This window comes from Mesoplodon densirostris, chromosome 4, assembly GCF_025265405.1.
Source record: "Mesoplodon densirostris isolate mMesDen1 chromosome 4, mMesDen1 primary haplotype, whole genome shotgun sequence".
Classification (NCBI taxonomy): Eukaryota; Metazoa; Chordata; class Mammalia; order Artiodactyla; family Ziphiidae; genus Mesoplodon; species Mesoplodon densirostris.
This window is the reverse complement of record NC_082664.1, coordinates 165922243-165940381: the sequence shown is the minus strand read 5'-3', so window position 1 is coordinate 165940381 and position 18139 is coordinate 165922243. Positions and strand designations below refer to the sequence as shown.

The window sequence follows — 18139 nt, the reverse complement described above, 5'->3', positions numbered from 1 at the left end:
GAATCAGTTGTCTACTGTGGTCTTCAAGGGGTGCTTTTATGTGGGAGTGTTCCCATGTAGACTGTGAGTCCAATATTTTTGGTGTGAGGCCTGTTTTTGGTGTGGATGCCAGCCATGTCGTAGAGTGTGCTGGCTATTATCCCCTTGATAAGGGGTGTGATTGGTGTTGTGGTGACCAGAGCCTGCACTGGAAGTTGGGCGGGACCTCCTCTTTGCTCTGTGGCTGTCAGAGCCCTGTCAGGGGCAAGGTCTGCTCCCCAGGGGTTTGAGTAGGTGCCCTAAGGGTTGGGTTCAGTAAGGCTCTGTTGCCCTTGAGAGCGTGCTCTGTTCCAAAGGAGGTGAGTGCTGAAGCAAGTGAGGCCCATGTGGCCACCATGAAACTATGCGCCACCAGTGCAGGCGTCTGCACCTCTGCCCAGAAGTGGCCCAAGGTCATGTCCCTTTCTCTGTTGTGTTTTTTCCAGACCTAGTGCTAGGCTGTGGTGTGGAGTGGGCTGGTGCTAAGGGCTGGAGCATTGTGGCTGCAGGTGGCTGTGCTGCTGCCTGGGGCTTGGACTGCCTCTCCCAGGACCTGTTGGCCCCAGAACCGGCTCCAAGCTGCGGTGTGGGGCGGGCAAACCAGAGCATAGCTGCTGGGGAACGAATTGCTGCGTACTCCTCCCCAGGGGCTGTCCGCCCAAGACGAGCATTTCTGTGGCATCACCCGGTGTGTGCACTAAGTCTGCATACCAAGTCCACCACTGACGGACCCACCTCCACTATGTGCACGCAGACAGTGGGCTCTGAGGTTGGGCCTGGACCACGCACCGGGCCCTCCCGGCTGTCTCCGTGCAACTAGACCAAGTCCTCTCCAGGGCCCGTCCACCCCTGTCCTCCTGAGATTCAGTGCCCAGCTGCTGTTTATACTAGTAGCCCCGTCTGGCGTGTGTTTTGGACTGGGAGGTGTGGTCAGGTGGCAGGTGGCAGTGCCCGTCTGGGCTGTGACTGCGGGTAAGCCCGCACACACGCACTCCTCACGAGCAGAGTCCAGGCCCCTCCAGCCCCTCTGTCTGTCCCAGTGGACCTCCCAGCAGACGGGGGCTCCCCAGGGTGAGGGCCTGCCTTTGTGGACCTCTCCTCCTTCCCCATCCCTCCCAGGGGCACCAGTTTCATCCTGATGCCTTTTTTTTTTCGGCCTATGCAGTTACGTAGAGATCTTTTTTTGTAGCTCTAGTTGTATGTGAAATCTTCTGCCAGTTTGCAGTTGGTTTCCTGTGAGAATTGTTCCACATGTCAGTGTATTTTTACTGTGTGTGTTTGTGGGGGGAGGTGCGCGCCACGTCTTCCTGCTCCGTCGTCTTGCTTCTCTCTCTGTCCTGGATCTTCGGTCTCTTCTAATCTGGAACAGTTTCTCAGTCTTTCTTTGTCCTTATATCACCTTGATATCTTGAAGAGTACAGGCCAGTTATGTCGCTGAGCCCCTCAGGTTGGGTTTGTGTGGTATTTCTCAACATGGGGTCCAAGGCTGTGAATTTGGGGCAGGCACACCACAGGAGCCATGCTGTGCCTTCAGGTCATCCCATGGGGAGGCCGGGTGCACCATGTCCCTTTGTCCTGTTACCGGTACATTCATTTTGATCACTTGGTTAAGGTCGTGTCTACCAGGTTCTTCCATTTAAGTTTACTGTTTTTCCCTATTTGGGGGAAGTATTTTGAGATTATGTAAATGGTTCCGTTTCATATCAAACTCTGACTCTGGTTTTAACATCTATTTGTGATTCTTTCCTGAGACAGTTGCCAAATGACGGTTTAATTCCGTCATTTCTTCTGCACATCACTTCTACAGTAGACTTGGTGTTTTATTCTAAGGAAGAGCTTATCTGTATGGACTCTTGGGTTCTATTTTAGTCTATGGATTATAACCATTACTGGTATTTTAATGCTCAGTTGTCCCATATTTGGCCAATGGGAAAGGCCCTTCAGCCTGACTCCTGTGTCCTTTTAATCTGTCGCTGTCATTCTTTCAGTACTTCCTTAATTTCTGGCAGGAGATATTCCAAGCTTGTCTTGTCCTCCCCAGCGCTGGGGTCCATCATTTCTCCAAGGGGCACTGGTTCCTTTTGGTGGAGAATGGTATTTAGAAACCAAGACCTGGACACTGGGTGTCATCGCTCCTAGGCTCTCCCAGTGGACACAGCTAGAGAATGTGTGTGTGTGTAATCTATGTGGACATGTGTATAGCTGTGTCTTTATCCATCTGTGTTTATTCAAACCCCTGAGGTACCATATTGTTACCATACTATAGGTTTCATGATTTATACCAACATTCTGTCTTTCCTTACTTGTAACTTCCTTCCCCAAAAGTAAGAAACATGGACCCCATTCTCCGCAACATATTTATTTGCTCAATCCTAGAATATACCGTACAGGGTTAAAAATTGATGGCTCATATCTCTGTGAGAAAACCTAGTAGTTCAGTATTTATAGTTCCTTTTGTCTTTAGCTTCAGGATAACATTGTCAAAGTTCTGTGTTCAAAATTTACCTTTCTCCCTGTCTCGCTGCAGTGGTTTTATTATTTGAAATATAGTTCGGTTCCTTTTTATTCCATTTTAGGGATTCCCTTCCATTCTGACTGATTTTGTGCTTTGGTTTCGAGGTGATTGTTGTTTCTAGCATGGGAAGCATTAACGTGGCTCCGGAAGTCAAGTGTACAAGAGGTGACTGCCCGCTCATCCCTTTCACCCTGGCCCTACCCGATCCTTTCCACCCACCCTGTAAGTCACCAGTCTCCTTAGTGTCTGCTTCCTCCTTCCTGTGTTTCTTTTTACACAAATGAGCACATGTATGTTATTTCCCCTTCTTTCTTACAACAAAAATCAGTATTATACTCTACTGCTTTCTGTGTTGCTTTTGCATTTGCTTTCTGCAGTTAACAGTATACAATGGGTGTCAGTCCATGCCGATTTGTAGACTCTTCCTCTTTTTAAACAGCTGCATCGTATCCCACCGTGTGGACATGGCATGGTTTACTCAGCATTCCTATATACAGACATCCCGATTTCTGATATAACTACAAATAATACTGCAGTGACTAAGCTTGTGCAGATGTATTTTTTTTTGTTTGTTTTGTTTTTGTTTTTGTTTTTGGCGATATGTGGGCCTCTCACTGTTGTGGTCTCTCCCATTGCGGAGCACAGGCTCCGGATGCACAGGCTAAGCAGCCATGGCTCACGGGCCCAGCTGCTGCGCGGCATGTGGGATCCTCCTGGACCGGGGCACGAACCCGTGTCCCCTGCATCGGCAGGCGGACTTCCAACCACTGCGCCACCAGGGAAGTCCGTGCAGATGTATTTTTGTGTTGTTAGAGGTGTGCCTTTGGGCTCTGTTTTAAAGTAACGGTGTATGTGGTTTTGTTAGAATCTATCCCTCCATGAGGGCTGTGTGTATGCGTTTCCACCAGCAGTTTAGGGGCGAGTCTTGCCTGTTTCCCTACAGTTACACTAACTGAACGTGGCCTCAGACTTTTAATATTTGACCGTCTGATAGATGAGAAATGGTATTACAGTGGGGTTTTAATTTACATCTCTCCTTTCTGAGTGAAGTGGAACTCCTTTTAAGATCCTTAAGGGCCGTTTTTATGTCTTTAATATTTGTGAATTGTCTACTCATGTCTTTTGCCCATTTTTCTAATGGGTGGTTGGTCTTTTTTCCCTCTCAGTTTTAAAGAGATCTTTATATATTAAGAATATTAGCCCATCATCTGTGATAACTATGTTGAAAATGTTTTCTCACAATATTTTCTGTTGGTTTCTGACAACGACCTCTTTTGATATTTTTTGTGTAATGGTGGAGCTCCAATAATCTTCATTATTTTTATTTATTATTATTATTTTTTAATGTATTTATTTATTTTGGCTGTGTTGGGTCTTCGTTGCTGCGCGTGGGCTTTTTCTAGTTGCAGCGAGCAGGGGCTACTCTTTGTTGCAGTGCGCAGGCTTCTCATTGCGGTGGCTTCTCTTGTTGTGGAGCACGGGCTCTAGGTGCGTGGGCTTCAGTAGTTGCGGCGCGTGGGCTCAGTAGCTGTGGCTCGTGGGCTCTAGAGTGCAGGCTCAGTAGTTACGGCGCACAGGCTTGCTTGCTCTGCGGCATGTGGGATCTTCCCAGACCAGGGATCGAACCCACGTCCCCTGCATTGGTGACAGATTCTTAACACTGCGCCACCAGGGAAGTCCCTCCATTATTTTTAATAAATAATACCACAGTACGTATATTAACTCTTATGGTGGTGTAAACACACCCTTTAAAGATAGAGATGCTTGATAAATGTCAAGTGCTGTGCCCCTGCCAGTGTAAACAGGACTTTCTGACCTTTTTGAAGCAAGGCGTAGGAGAGTCTCCTGAAAGGTGTGGACCTTCCCCCCAAAGACGCACGTGTGCACCACGTGGCCTGGCTGCGGGCCTGCTTCAAACAGAACACTTAGCTGAGCTCTGCTTGCTTTTACCGAATCACTCTTGGTTCTCCACCCTTCTCCAGAAAGATTTGAGGCATCTCTGTGATGCTGAGGGCAAGAAGCATTCACTTCCATCAGCACACCTCTTGGCCGTTTTGGGGGTTGCAGTGCTTCTGCCTTTCCTGCTCGGGTAGGACAGATCCAGACAGTCCTCACCTGGGTCGGGGGAGCAGGCCTCTGCAGGGGTGAGGGGTGCTCTTTGCTCTGCACTGGTGCACATCGAGCAGAAATGTCCCTTCCCAGCCTGGGGGCCGGAAGCTGCCCGCGGAGGAGTAGCGGGCTTCTGCGTCCTCGCCTGTGAGCTGCAGCAGGCAGCGCAGGCAGACCTCAAGGCTTTATGCGTCCTGGGCCACGTGACTTGGCCTCTCTGAGCCTTGACTTTGAGGCCCTTTGGAAGCAGTGTAGCCGAGTGATGAAGAAGAGTGTCTGGAGGAGACCTCCTGGGCTCAGTCCTGACCCCACCGTCTCCTTGTCCTGCAATGTCTGGTCCCCTCTGTGTCTCAGCAGCTGCCTCCTCAGTGAGTTAAAATGGGAGAAATCGGAATAGCGCCCGGCCCAGAGCGTGCTCAGTGATTGTTAGCTTTTACTGTCATCAGCCGCAGAAGAAATATTTATGGGATGTTGTGAAATTTAACTAAGATAATGTAAAGTGCTCCATAAATTTTAATTCTTTGAGTTTAGAAATAGAATGGAGTTTTTAAAAATCTTTGACTTCTCAGAAGGAAGTTTGTATTTCTGTGCTGCTTTGTGTTGAGGAAACAGCATTACCCTGTCTACAGAATTGCTTTATGAGTTATTTCTGCCTGGAAGGGGGTGTCATTGTGTTCTGAGCTCAGCGTATCCCAGGCTGCCCAGGCCTTGCCATACACTCATTCTCTCAGACAAGTTGATGCATTTCTTCTTTCAAAATTTCTACACTGTCTCCTGGGTGGTCTCTTAGATCCCTCCCTACAGCCTGTGGGTCAGTGCCTGCCAGTGGTAAGGTCTTTGATGGTGAAAGCAGTTGAGTTTATTATTCACTCAAGTAAGGGGCCGCCTGGCCTTTTATGATGTGGGCTTTTTCATCGAGGATGTGTGGCCAAACATTATACAGGCACAGGCTTCATTCAGTCACCGGAAGCCTTCTCAGGGCCGAGCAGGTTCTGTGCTCTGGCTGCAGCAGAGGTGCCTGGACACTCTCCAGGCTCCTGTTTCCGCATCCAGTGGAGGGGAGGACTGTTCACAGTCACAGCGGACATACAGAGTTATAACTAGCTGCCCGGCCCTGTGCTGAGCGTTTACAGGTAGCATCATGTGTATTCCTCACAGCAGCCCTCTGCAGTAGGCACTTAAGAGCCTGCATTTTACAGATGAGGAAGATGAAGCGCAGAAAGACTCAGTGACACACAAAGGTCACATGGTGACTGTGCGGGCCAGAAGAGCACCGTCTGGCTCTCCGGGGGTCAGTACAGACCTTCCCTCTCCAGTAGTGGAGTGTCCCTCTCCTCCTCCCAGCGCCCCCCAACCCCATTTTGGTTTTTACCATCTCTGTTCTCTGAAATGTGGGGGGGCCTGCTTTGCATGCTTAGCAGAGCAGCGGGAAATGCACTGAGTGGCCAGTGCCAGCTGGGTTTTTTGGAGTTTTACAGAAGACTTAGAAGTCCTATTTCTCCCCCACTGGAAAGGGGGAAAAAAAGGCGTTTATACAGTTACATGACTTCTTGTGAGAGAAATATGGAAACAGCAACAGGGGCATGAGACTTGAGGCTATTACAGACACATCAAGAAATAATAGAGTTTCAGAATTAAGTGAAATCACCAAAAATTATTATAAGAAAGGACTACACATGGGGAAATAAACATGGCAACATCCTGTGTACAATTAGATCAGATTAGATATCTATCCCTAAAACAAGGGTAAGTCGGTGGAAAAATAAAAATAATGCCAACAGTTGGGCAAGGTTTGCTGAGTGCTGGAAGCCAGCACTTCAAATACTGGAGTCTCTCATTTGCGTGTCAAAAAGGCTGACCAGCAGAACTGGTCTAGTTGTAACTCGGTTTTTTCTAAGCAGTGGGAAAGATGGCTTATCCTGTGAAAGAAGGGGGAAAAGGAGAGTTTTCTTAAAGTTTAAGAAAACAATCTGAGGCTGAAATCCTTTCATTACAAACGTTTGAATCACAGGTACTTTGTACGTGTCTGGTCTCCTGATAGCAGTCTCTCCTGACTGCACATAATCCAGCCTCACTGCCTCTTTTCTAAGAGGAAGGAGGCATGACTCCCCCTCCGGGGCCGCCGCCCTGCCAGCAGCCTATCTCAGGATCCTCTGTTTCAGGTCTCTGTCCTGGGATGCCCTGACCCAGTGGTGCATGAAATTGCCTATCAATACGGAAAAAACGTGGGACTCGCTTTTCAGGTTGGTCTGCTGCTTTGTAAGAGTGCAGCCTGTTGGTCCAGCGGGCAGGGTGGCGGGGACACTGGGATGGTGATGCTTGTAACAGCCCCTCCTCCCTTTCCAGCTAATAGATGACGTCCTGGACTTCACCTCATGTTCTGGCCGGCTGGGCAAGCCGACCTCGGCCGACCTGAAGCTCGGGTTAGCCACCGGTCCCGTCTTATTTGCTTGTCAGCAGGTATGTCTTTTGGGTTTTTTGGGGGCTGCATTGGGTTTTCGTTGCTGTGTGCGCAGGCTTTCTCTAGTTGCGGCGAGGGGAGCTACTCTTTGTTGTGGTGCGGTGGCTTCTCTTGTTGCGGAGCACGGGCTCTAGGCGCGTGGGCTTCAGTAGTTGTGGCTCACGGGCTCAGTAGTTGTGGCTCACGGGCTTAGTTGCTCCACGGCATATGGGATCTTCCTGGACCAGGGCTCGAACCTGTGTCCCCTACATTGGCAGGCAGATTCCTAACCACTGTGCCACCAGGGAAGTCCCAGCAGGTATGTTTTGTGAACTCCCCTGGACACATTGCTGAGAAGCCCTGCAGGACCAGGACCTGCCAGGCATGGCTGATGGGAAGGTTAGAGGAGGAGGAGATGGAAAGCATTTCTGAGAGACCACAGCTCTGGATGTGATCCTAGTTCCAGGACTGAGGTGTCTAGACCAGTCATTCCACGCCTAAACTCTGTCCGTTTCCTTATCTGTAACATTGAGAAGATGACAGCCTTCCTCCCAAGGTCATTGTGAGGATTAAGTGAGATGATGTTCATGCAGATACTGTGTAACTTAAGCGCTGTGTGCATGTAAGGAAGCATGGTGACTCTTTCCGTGTGTTCTGGGCACTGACAAGGCGGGTGGTGTCTACATCTTGATGATAGGGCTGGACTTTGGCTGTGCCTCAGAGCCCCTTAAAACAAGCACAGGAAGGCCTCCAAGCATGAGAAATTCTCCAGTTCTAGAAGTTTAATGGGACTGTTTGCTGCTCTCAGAGAGCCTCAGCCATTGCCTCAAAAATGTCAAGAAGTCAGTGGAATGCACTAGAACCACATAATTCCTCCTTTCTCCAGGTTGAGGGGCTGTCAGTTAAGGAAGTAAGTTAAGCTACCTTCATATTCTCCTTAATATGGATGAAAAGCTGAGGAGAAGCTTCAGAGATGCTGAGGTGACTTGCAAGGCAGGCGTTTCCAGAGCCTGCTTTGGCCCCTGGCCACGCTGCTTCTGGCTGTGCCAGACGCTCTTTGAAAGAAGTAGGGCATTAGCTGGTATTTGGACAGCTTTTTAATAGATTTTCGTCTTAATAGTATTTAATTTGTTACTGAGCAAAGCAGTAAAATGGGCATCGCCATGCCATGAAATCAGAAATTAGCTCTTTGATCTAAAATTTTGTAACTTTTAGTCTTCTGAAGATTTGGCCTCTATTCTTTCTCAAAATTTACAAAGATAAATCATGTCTTCCATAGACCTCGATGATTCCATTTTGATTACAGAAACCTTGCTTTCGATCAGTTGCTGGTGCAAGAAAGGAGAGGTCATCTTTTAGTCACTATCTAGTAGAGCCGTAAACAGGGGTGACCCTCAGAGGAGGCTGATGCTTGGGGGCTGGGCCGCTTACCTTGGGCAGACCAGTAGCGGACAGCGGTCAAGCCAGGAACGAGGGAAGGGAATGGAGGTGCTGGTGACCAGGCTCCGGGCAGCCTCTCGGGACATTGAGGCAGAGGTGAGAAGTGCAAGTCCTGCTAGGAGCGGCTCCTTTCTCCCACACAGACTGACTCGCCCACCCAGAGCTCAAGGAGAGTATTCATACGTGTGCCGCGTTCTGGCAAAAATCGGTCACATCCCCTTGTGTGCATTAAAGCATGAGTGAGGGACTTTTTTTTTTTTTTTAACCATTAACCCACAAAAAAGCAGAGGATTCACGAGCCACGTAAATGTAAGGCATCCTCAGATTCGGAAGACGAGGCGCTGGCTGCCGTGTGCACAGCTGCAGACATGAGTCTGTTCCCCGGGCCCTGGTGAGGAAATGTGAATAAGGAAGACAAGCTGGGCCGAGTGCACGGAGCTGCTGCAGCCCTGGGGTTATCAGGATGGCCGAGGAAGGCAGCTTTCCCTGAAGAAGCCTGTATCTACTAAAAAGCCTTGGGGGCTGTGCTGATAGAAAGCTTTACAAGTCTAAATAATTGTCATGAGCCCCGTGATACTAAGTTAACAGCTGGGTCCTGCTTCAATTTTAAGATGACTGAGAATGTTTGCCTCTTCTGATTGTGTTTCACCACAAACATATTTCAAAAGAAATGCATTTGCTTTTCTCTACACAAAGGAGTACGACTAATTCTGTGTTCAGATACGGAGGGGCAAAGTGGGGGGAATGGACCATTCCTACAGATTGACTTGTCAGTTATGTACAAGAGATTAAAAAAATGATGGTTTAAAAAGGCAAGGAAAAGGAACAAACAGAAGCTTCCAGTGTCCCAAACCACAGTTCTGTGTGTATCACTGGGAAATCCCAGCATCACAAGGCACACACTCACCCTCACCAGACAGCGCTTTTCCTGTCTGTCCAGAAGGCAGTAGGAAAAGGAGTTAAAAGGCACATCGTGCAGCCTTAGGAAAGGGACACAAATAAGGCCGAGCAGGATGCGGCTCTGGACAGGACTTGTTTCCTAAGCAGACTGATTGTTCTGTCTCATGGCGCATGGGCCAAAAGTTAGGTCAGATCCGTCTAAGTTCTTTTCAACTAAAACATCAAGTTTAGGCTCTACAACAGATTATACTGTCAAAAATTAGGTTCTTGGTCAGAAATTTGTCAAGATTTTGGAGCTAAGATTGATTTGGGGTAAAACAAGTTCCAAAAATAACATGAGAATGTGCCCTATCTCCATTTAATGAAAATGCATTGTTTTTATAATTTGCAAACGATCCTTTTGTTTGTTAACTCTGACCTCACAACTCCTTTTTGTGGTAGGTATTATGTGCCTTCTACAAGTAAGAAAGTGATGCTCAACACTTGGCCAGAATGTAACCTCTGGTAAACGGCACCACAGGCAATTAAACACTCCATGTCTTCAAAGACCAGTGTCGTTTCACCACACGCTGCAGTGTTTCTGCCTCTGCTCGTGGGGACCAGTGCAAGTGCCCCTTGGGCCTGAGCCCCGGGAGGCCGCCCAGAGCAGAGGACTGGCTGATCGCGCTCTGAAAAGGCACTGAGGACACCCAGAGCCGGCTCTGTCGGCCTTCAGTCTTTGTCCTTAACCTGCCCGTTTAGGGGAGTAGTGAGTGGCAAGATAGTCTGTCATCTTTCTCCATAGGTAGGTGAGTTTTGTTTGCAGATTAGGTAAATTAGTCTTTGAACTTTTCTGCTTATGAACATGGAGTTTCACTGGACCAGGACAAGCAACCTTGGGAAACCACTTTCCCGCTTTCATCTAGCATGCTGGGTTGTCTTGAAATTGGAGTTTGTTGATAGAAACTCCCTCTGTCTGGAACTCACTATTTTTGACCTCTCTCTGAAGGGGTTTCTTGACAACAGGGGATTTAAGAAAAGCTTCTGGATTGCTGGGGAGGTCCCAGAGATGACTGTCCTTCCATGTATATGTGTACACATACTGTCTATAAAAACAAAAACCTTATGTTAAAGTAAACCTTTACAGGGGTTGGATTTCAAGATCTTCACAAACCAAATGGAAGTGTTCTCTTTTTTTGGTGCGATTCCAGTAGTTCCCAGATACCCTTTAAAAGCTCTCTCCTTCCGTCTGCGGTCAGTCACCAGACCTAAACGTCAGCCTGTGGTCGTGCTTCCACTGCCGTCACCGGGACCAGCCCCGCACCAGCTGCACGGGCTTCTGCTCGCTGTGACTGTTGTGGCCTTAGAGTCACCCAAGTTCCTGCTTGAGTAACAAGCTCACTACAGTTTACTGATCGCCTTTGTCGTGAGTTTATGGACAGATTTCACAGTTGGACTCTGATTCATCCACGGGTGATTTTCCTACTTGTAAAACCAGAGCCTGGGCCAACAGGAACTTTATTTCTCAGCACATCTGCGGGCAGGCCAGTGTTCCTCCTGCCTGTTAATGTTACTCATTTCTTCTCACACATTCTGGGGACGGACGGGGGAGTGCCTCAGGGAAGAGTTTGATATTGATATTTGCACATTAAGATTGCACACACTGCATGTGTCAAAGGAAGGATGTAGTCACACTCAATGGAGAAAAAAAATTTTTTTTTCAAATTTTGCTTTCTCAGTGCTTTTTATAGTAAAAGGAATCAGAAACTACCCCATCAGCACATTTTACCATCGTTGTTGGTGCTGCAGAAAAAGCTCATCTACCCTAAAAATGGTAATTTTACCAGATGCCCAGGACAGTATCACAGTAGCTTTGAGGATATACAGCCTTCTAGAAATCCAATTTTGAAATGTGGTATTAAGAAGCTAAGACCAATGCCTACTTGATTTGACTTTTGACCAGTAAAATTGATTTGAGCTTTCCTGATTCGTTTCCTATGAAACTTCAATTTTTATTCTTAAAAAGCCAGTACCTAAAACTAATTACTGGTTTTCGTTTAAGAACTGACCAGCTGCCGGCTCTGTAAATTTCATAAGGACGTTACTAGCAGCCTCTGCTTTGTCTGGACACGTACTTTGCTCTGAAAGGAACAGTCTTAAGTCCTCACTTGCCATCATCTAGTTGAGACTTTTCTCTCTGTGCCCTATTTTTCCTCTAGGATTACTAATACCGAGGCGGTGGCTACAGGACCACAACTGCTTTCATCCCTCGGGCTCACTGCCAGGCAAGCGCTGGCAGCTGCTGCGAGCACTGCCGCAGCCAGAACCAGACCCCTCTTAACCTCTCACTTCATGGACCCCAAAGCTGGTAGAACTAAGAGATTTCTGATCAGGTAGCTCAGCCGCTTCCTAACACAGATGAGCAGGCTGAGGGGCTCAGCTGTGGCCGCACCAGGACTAGAGCTCCAGGCTAGACAGTGAAGTGGTTTGGTGTCCTGGCTTCCCGCTTCCCAAGTCCTATCATGGCGGCAGTTCTCCTACCTTGCTGCCAAGTACCGTAGAATACAGATTTTGTCTTCAACGCGTCTTATAGCTGTCTTCTATTTTTCTCTTACTGCCATCAGCTTACCACTGGTCTTCAGAATTTACTACAGTAACCCGACTGCTGCTTCTACCTCTGTCTCCTCTAATTTGATGGTTCTCAACCTTGGCTGCATATTAGAGATGACTGAAGAGCTTTTAAAACCATGACGCAGGGTCACGTGATTCCAGGGCCGGCCGGTGTCAAGCAGCGCTGCCCTCGTCCCCTCCACGAGCCGCCTCGCGGAGCCCTGCCCGTGACTCCCTCTGCTCAGAGACCTTGGTAGCCTTCGGGTGTCACTCAGTTTCGAACTAAAAGCACATTGCCCACCTTCTTCTTAGGCCAGTGGTTCTAATTTGTCAGCAGAGACCAGCAGGACCAGCAGCATCTGGGAACATGTTAGAAGTGCATGCTCGGGCCCCAGCGCTACTTAATCAGAAACCTTGGGGGAGAGGCCCGGTAGGCCCCTAAAGCTGAGATCCGTAAGAGAAGCCAGGAAGGAGATTTTAGAGGTGAACGTTTGCTCCTCTTTTCTCTCGGACTCAGCCCTGGACCAAGGATACAGCAGAACAGTGGAGGGAACACGGATCAACAGCTGCCCCTCTTGTGTACCAGCTCGTCCCTGGACCCGGAAACGGGAGTCCTCTTAGCTCTGCTGCTTGTAATCGCTGGTTTACTGCTCCCCCGCCCCCATCGTTTAAACGTTTAATCACTTTTGTGGATTTTGTTACCTGTTTTTACCTACTAGTGTTTGAACATCTGATTTCTCCCAAGAGCGTTAAATAGATTTTCTTTCTTTCTGGTTAGTTCCCAGAAATGAATGCCATGGTAATGAGACGGTTCAGTTCACCAGGAGACGTGGACAGAGCGAGACAGTACGTATTACAGGTGAGAGGGTCCAGAACGGAGGACGGCGACAGCAGGTGCCGTGTGGCAGACGAGTTCTGTACACAACGGAACGAATCTCTGACGCAAGACCAAGGTTGATCAATTCTTGATGCGGCAAAAACTGAGAAGGACAAAGTTATATTATGCATTTTTCTTCTAGAAGTCTTCCCATTCTAATGTAATTGGCCTTGGGTGGGGCTTGGACCCTAACATTTTGGGGAAGCTCTAAGGGGTTCCCACGTGCAGTCAGGGGTAAGGCCTGTTGGTTTGCAGCCCGTCTCCCCCGCGTCCACCACAGCAGCTCCGCTGCCCTCCTGTCCGAGCCCTAGGAAACTGGGCTCTCCTCGTCCATCCTACATAACTGCAGGAAATGTGCAAATAAAGAAACGGTACCTTTGAAAAAATTTTAAACCGACATAGCAAATTAAACTTTAACCTTCAGGGGCTATACGCTTATTTCAAATATAGCACCACATATCCTCAGAACTTCTCTGTGGAAGCCAGATCTTTTTGCACATTTTCAGTTTGGATCCCTGTATTTTGCAGATGAGCCGTTTGGAGCCAAAAGGTCTCACAACTGAGAGTGAGTGAGCAATTTTCAGTAGGCAGTTGTAGTCTGAGATCCGTCGTTAGTCAAATACTTGAAAGAATCCCAAGTAATTACCTGTCAGGTTTTTAACATTTCCACAAAGCAAAACCCCTTAACTCTGTCTATGGTGAATCATGACGTGCTATGGCTACCACCTTTTTAGAGGGTAGTTTGGCCGTACGATTAAGAACTCGGTGTGCGGGCAGCGGGAGCTGATAAAGAAGGCAGTATACCTGGGAGTGGTCATGGCTTCAGAAATAATGATGTTACTGACGGCTGAAGTGAGACGTGGGACTGAAAAGGGGGAAATTAACGGTGGCTCTTACACCACACACTGAAGTTCCAGCAAGCCCGGGCAGAAGTGCACGTAGGCAACAAGTCCACAGGAATGTTCCAAAGAGCTGTGAACTCCAGCCGCCTGTTCAGCCGCAGGGCTCCTAGCCCCTATTCCCTCACTGAATATGAACGGACAAGTCGGGTTTATTTAGTAGGATTGCTAAATAGTTGATTAAAGCTCACTGAATGAAAGAGTGAGACCAAGTTAAACAGACTCAGGAAAAATAATACGGGGATTCAAAAATACTGCATCAAACGAGAACAGGATAATATTTTCAAAAAAACGGAATAAGAACGAGCGCTAAGAAATTTTAAATGAATGTGAAAAGCCAACTCCAAAGAAGTGTTGGAATGTGACATTGAGGAAGTCTTCAAAATGAAAACAGCAGTAGAAGAAAATGAGAAAGGCTCTTAACAGGATCAGTACAATCATGCAACAAATATTCCAGGAAGAGACTCGAAAAACAAAAGTCAGAAAAAAGGTGGTCACCTACAAAAGGAAAAGTTCAGCACTGGCTCAGGGTGCAGCAAAACCCTGGACTCTAGAGGGCAGTGAGCAAGGCCGTCCAAATGATGAGGAAACATTTTCAACCTAGAATCTGTCCAGTAAACCATCCACTAAGGAAGGCCAATGTCACTGTCACACAAAGAATGCAAAAGTTGACTTCCAGTACACAGATTCTGGGTAAGTTATTTGCTGATGTGCAACAGAACCGTGGAAACACCAAAAAGAGAAAGACATGGGTACTAAAACCAGTGGAATGAACCAGAGTTCAATGAAAAGTCATCCTGTGATGGCAGCTGTACGGCAGAGCTACAAAGCAGTCAGTCTAAGTAACGAAGAGAAGGAGGCAGTTATATTCAGAAGTGAGCTTCCGTACAGTAAGGCAAAGCAAACTAAAATGTGTCATATTTTGTGTCACTTGGTTCAGAAAACCAGAGGCCTCTCAACCATGATGCTACGCATATTCTGTTCTGAATGACAGAGGGAACCATGGAGAACGAAATACATGTCTTGATTCTGCAGTAAACATTTTGACATAACGGAAATAGTAAATGTAATTATTTTATTAGTGTTTAGCTTTCAGAAAGAAAGAACCAACATAAAAACATGGGTACAGAGTGGAATGCAAATCTTTAGTGTAAAGATAGAGGAAAGAGAAGGAGCACTGGTATCCTCATAAGGTGACGTCAGAAGTCGATGCTACGTGATGTGACAACCGTCATCTGTATTAGAACTAAAGACAGCAGTCAGCGGTCAAATCAGGAGACAGTGCGGGTGGGCTAAGTCCTTGTCTTTCTTAGCAGAAAGGCAATAGATAACTAAAATTACGAATCGAAACATTAAAACCAACAGATAAAACTGGTGCCTTTGGAAGAAGGGAACCGTTGCTTTTCATCGTAAGCTCTTCTGTACTTTTATTTATCATGTATGTGTGTTAACTTTCACTTGGAATTTTACTGTATAGATTTTAATATATGTAGAACTTTTTAAAAACTCTAATGCTTAAATGAAAAATAGGGGGAAAGAGAAGGTTACTTGATATTAATGAATTCACTCCTTGGCATGCTAATACAATAAAAACGTGCTTCAGTCTGAGAAAGGGGCCTAAAGGAAGTGGGCGGAGGAAGCTCTGTGAGTTGGAGAGAGAACATTTGAAACACAGTTCGGCTCTTCACTAACCGGATCTCAAAAGTATGTTTTAATTCATATAGCAGGAATTTAAGAGCTGATCCCAGTGGGTGGCATGCATCTGTTCTGTTGTATTTTGTCCCATAGAGCGATGGTGTGCAGCAGACAACCTACCTCGCCCAGCGGTACTGCCGTGAAGCAGTGAGAGAGATCAGTAAACTTCGACCATCCCCAGAAAGAGACGCCCTCATACAACTTTCGGAAATTGTGCTCACAAGAGATAAGTGACAACTCTTTCTGTTATTTCTGGCAGCTATTTTACCAGACTGTGCCTAAAGAATTTTGTGGAGTATACTTTGCTTCATGTGCAGATAACCAAAAACTCATTTTAAAAAATAATTTCCACCTTATTAATGGGACTTTTTTTTATTGGCAAAGTTTTTCAGAAAACTTTTTAAATGTAATTAAACCATCCGAATCTGTCATTCTAGTCCTGTAAACTCTAATCGTGGTACTTGATGGTTATATGTGGTATTGTTTACACGGTTAATATCCACATGTAAAGCCATTACACAAATAAATAATCAATGTTAAAATTCAAATGGTTTATCTTGTTTCACCATAGGAGTAAAGATCATAAAACTGTGAAGTCTACATTTCAATCCACATTAGTTAGATTTTTAACAGTATCCAAAATTTCATATAGGAGAATGGTTTATTATAAAAGACTGTACATAAAATTTAGACAACAGGTTATATACAAAATTAAGAGAACAGTCCACTCTAAAAAATGAAGACGGTAACTGATCAATAGTGATACTGAAATCATGTTTAAAATTAACAAAGGCAAAATGCGTATGCAACAGTCACATTGATTTGGTAACAATAATGGTCTTTAATTTTCAGAAATAAACGTTTTGCACTAGTCTTACCATTTACTATGCTGTTATCCGTAATGCTCAGTACATAACTGTAATTTGAAATCCAAACAAGTCCTCAATACACAGAAACCCACAACCGAGTCCTCTACTGTAATATCCTAGGCAATACAGAATTGTACACACGAGAAGAGAAGACATCCCTCTAACCCTCCCTTAAGTTAAGAGGAGACACACAAAGTGCACGTGTTGCATTTCAGTTATGTCAAAAGACAATACAAATCTGTTGGTCAGCTATATCCCTGTTCCATGATTAATACATGGTGCACCTTTCTTCCCCAATTATTTTATTTTTAAAATCTTTTCATGTTGCTAGTGCCAGGTAATGGGTTAAATAGTGCGTATTCAAAAATCAATCGCATCCACTGCTACCAAAAAAATATGTAAAAGATGATTATCATTTCCTTTCATTGAACCAGTATATCACAGTCCACTGGAAAACCAAAGGACTGATAGAGCAGTCCTTAAGAATTTTACCTACAGCATATGCACTTTGACACATTTTCTTAGCTTTGAAAAAGTTACGTTAGAAAAGGAATTCAGTAGACTGACTTGTAAATAACCATCTCCGATTTTAAATTCTACAAAAATCAGCCACTGCTGTTGGGATAGGTTGAGATAAGGCTAAAATTTTTTTTCCAAGTTAATATATTGAGAAAATAGAACCATAATTCTGCCATAAATCAGTATCTGTTATTATTTTTTTTAAAGCAAACCAGTGAAGGAAAGGACAAAAACCTTTGGTTCACTTACGTATTTATGAATGGAAAAAATTTATAATGCAAATTCACTCATTAAAAAACTTCGGTACAAATGACAAGACTACAGGTAACCCAATTGTCTTTGTTTCACATGGAGATCTTGGAGACTCAATTCGTTTCAAGAGACCTAAGTACAAGTACTCCAAGTAAGTATTACACAAACTAGAAGCATCTTGGATTTTGTTAAGTATATTTCAATACATAAATTTGTATGCATGCTTTAAACAAACAGTATATTTCAAGAATGAGAGAGTCTAAACAAAAAGTATGACCAGCACCAGCATTTAAGTTTTCTGATTTTAATATTAGTCTGACAGAGCGTTAGTAACCATGCTGCACTGAAACATGTAATGGCACAATCTGAATCATGATTTGTGAAATATTATACCCTACACCCCCAGAATATTTAGGCTGGTCATGAAGTTAACAATGTGTAAGTAAGTATATAAGCACAATCAGTGACAGACAGCCTCTTGTATAGATTGCTGTTTAGCAATACACCAACTGCCTCAGAGATTTATGCTTACAGGTAGACATTCAATTATACCAATAAAACAGCATGTCCTGAACATATGGGCACATTTTAAGACAATCCCGTTAACCGTAATGGTCCCACAGTATGACTGAGTGATAATAAGAACCTACTTTAAAAGCAAAAATTTAATCAGTATAGTGCATGATCGATTCAACATAGTTCCCAGGGAACAGACCAGTCACTCGATTGCAGACTCCTTCATACCAGCCATCATCATTCTTCTTTATTACATAGATGATTGCACCCTCCATAAATGACAGCTCATCATCCTTGTCTTTTGTATAATCATATATTGCCACAACTATGGAGAAAAGAGTTGAAATATCATGTCAGTGCACTATATCCAACATTTAATCGAGTTTTAAAATGTAATGCCAATTAACAGTATAGCCAACCCAACTATTTTAATGAAAAGTCTTAATTCTTAAATCTATATATCTAGGTAGGTCAAGTATCCAACCATGGCTACTAAATCAC

At 45.5% G+C, this 18139-nt stretch overlaps 2 protein-coding genes across 16 annotated transcripts in view; one reads left to right on the top strand and one right to left on the bottom strand.

The window, feature by feature from the left end:
• Positions 1-16024, top strand: part of PDSS1 (decaprenyl diphosphate synthase subunit 1) — a 46750-nt gene extending 30726 nt beyond the window's left edge. The window contains exons 8-11 of one of the 3 annotated variants that reach the window (XM_060097647.1): positions 6805-6885; positions 6989-7102; positions 12790-12857; positions 15576-16024. In XM_060097647.1, the coding sequence (XP_059953630.1) occupies positions 6805-6885; positions 6989-7102; positions 12790-12857; positions 15576-15633 (321 nt within the window). In that variant the 3' untranslated portion in view covers positions 15634-16024. Of the gene's footprint in view, positions 1-6804; positions 6886-6988; positions 7103-12789; positions 12871-15575 lie in introns of those variants that run through there. The other 2 variants (XM_060097646.1, XR_009531818.1) reach the window with 2 other exon arrangements.
• Positions 15836-18139, bottom strand: part of ABI1 (abl interactor 1) — a 100754-nt gene continuing 98450 nt past the window's right edge. For all 13 annotated transcript variants that reach the window (XM_060097644.1, XM_060097645.1, XM_060097633.1 and 10 more), the window contains one exon: positions 15836-17963. In XM_060097644.1, coding sequence (XP_059953627.1) covers positions 17788-17963 — 176 coding nt within the window. In that variant the 3' untranslated portion in view covers positions 15836-17787. The remainder of the gene's footprint in view (positions 17964-18139) is intronic.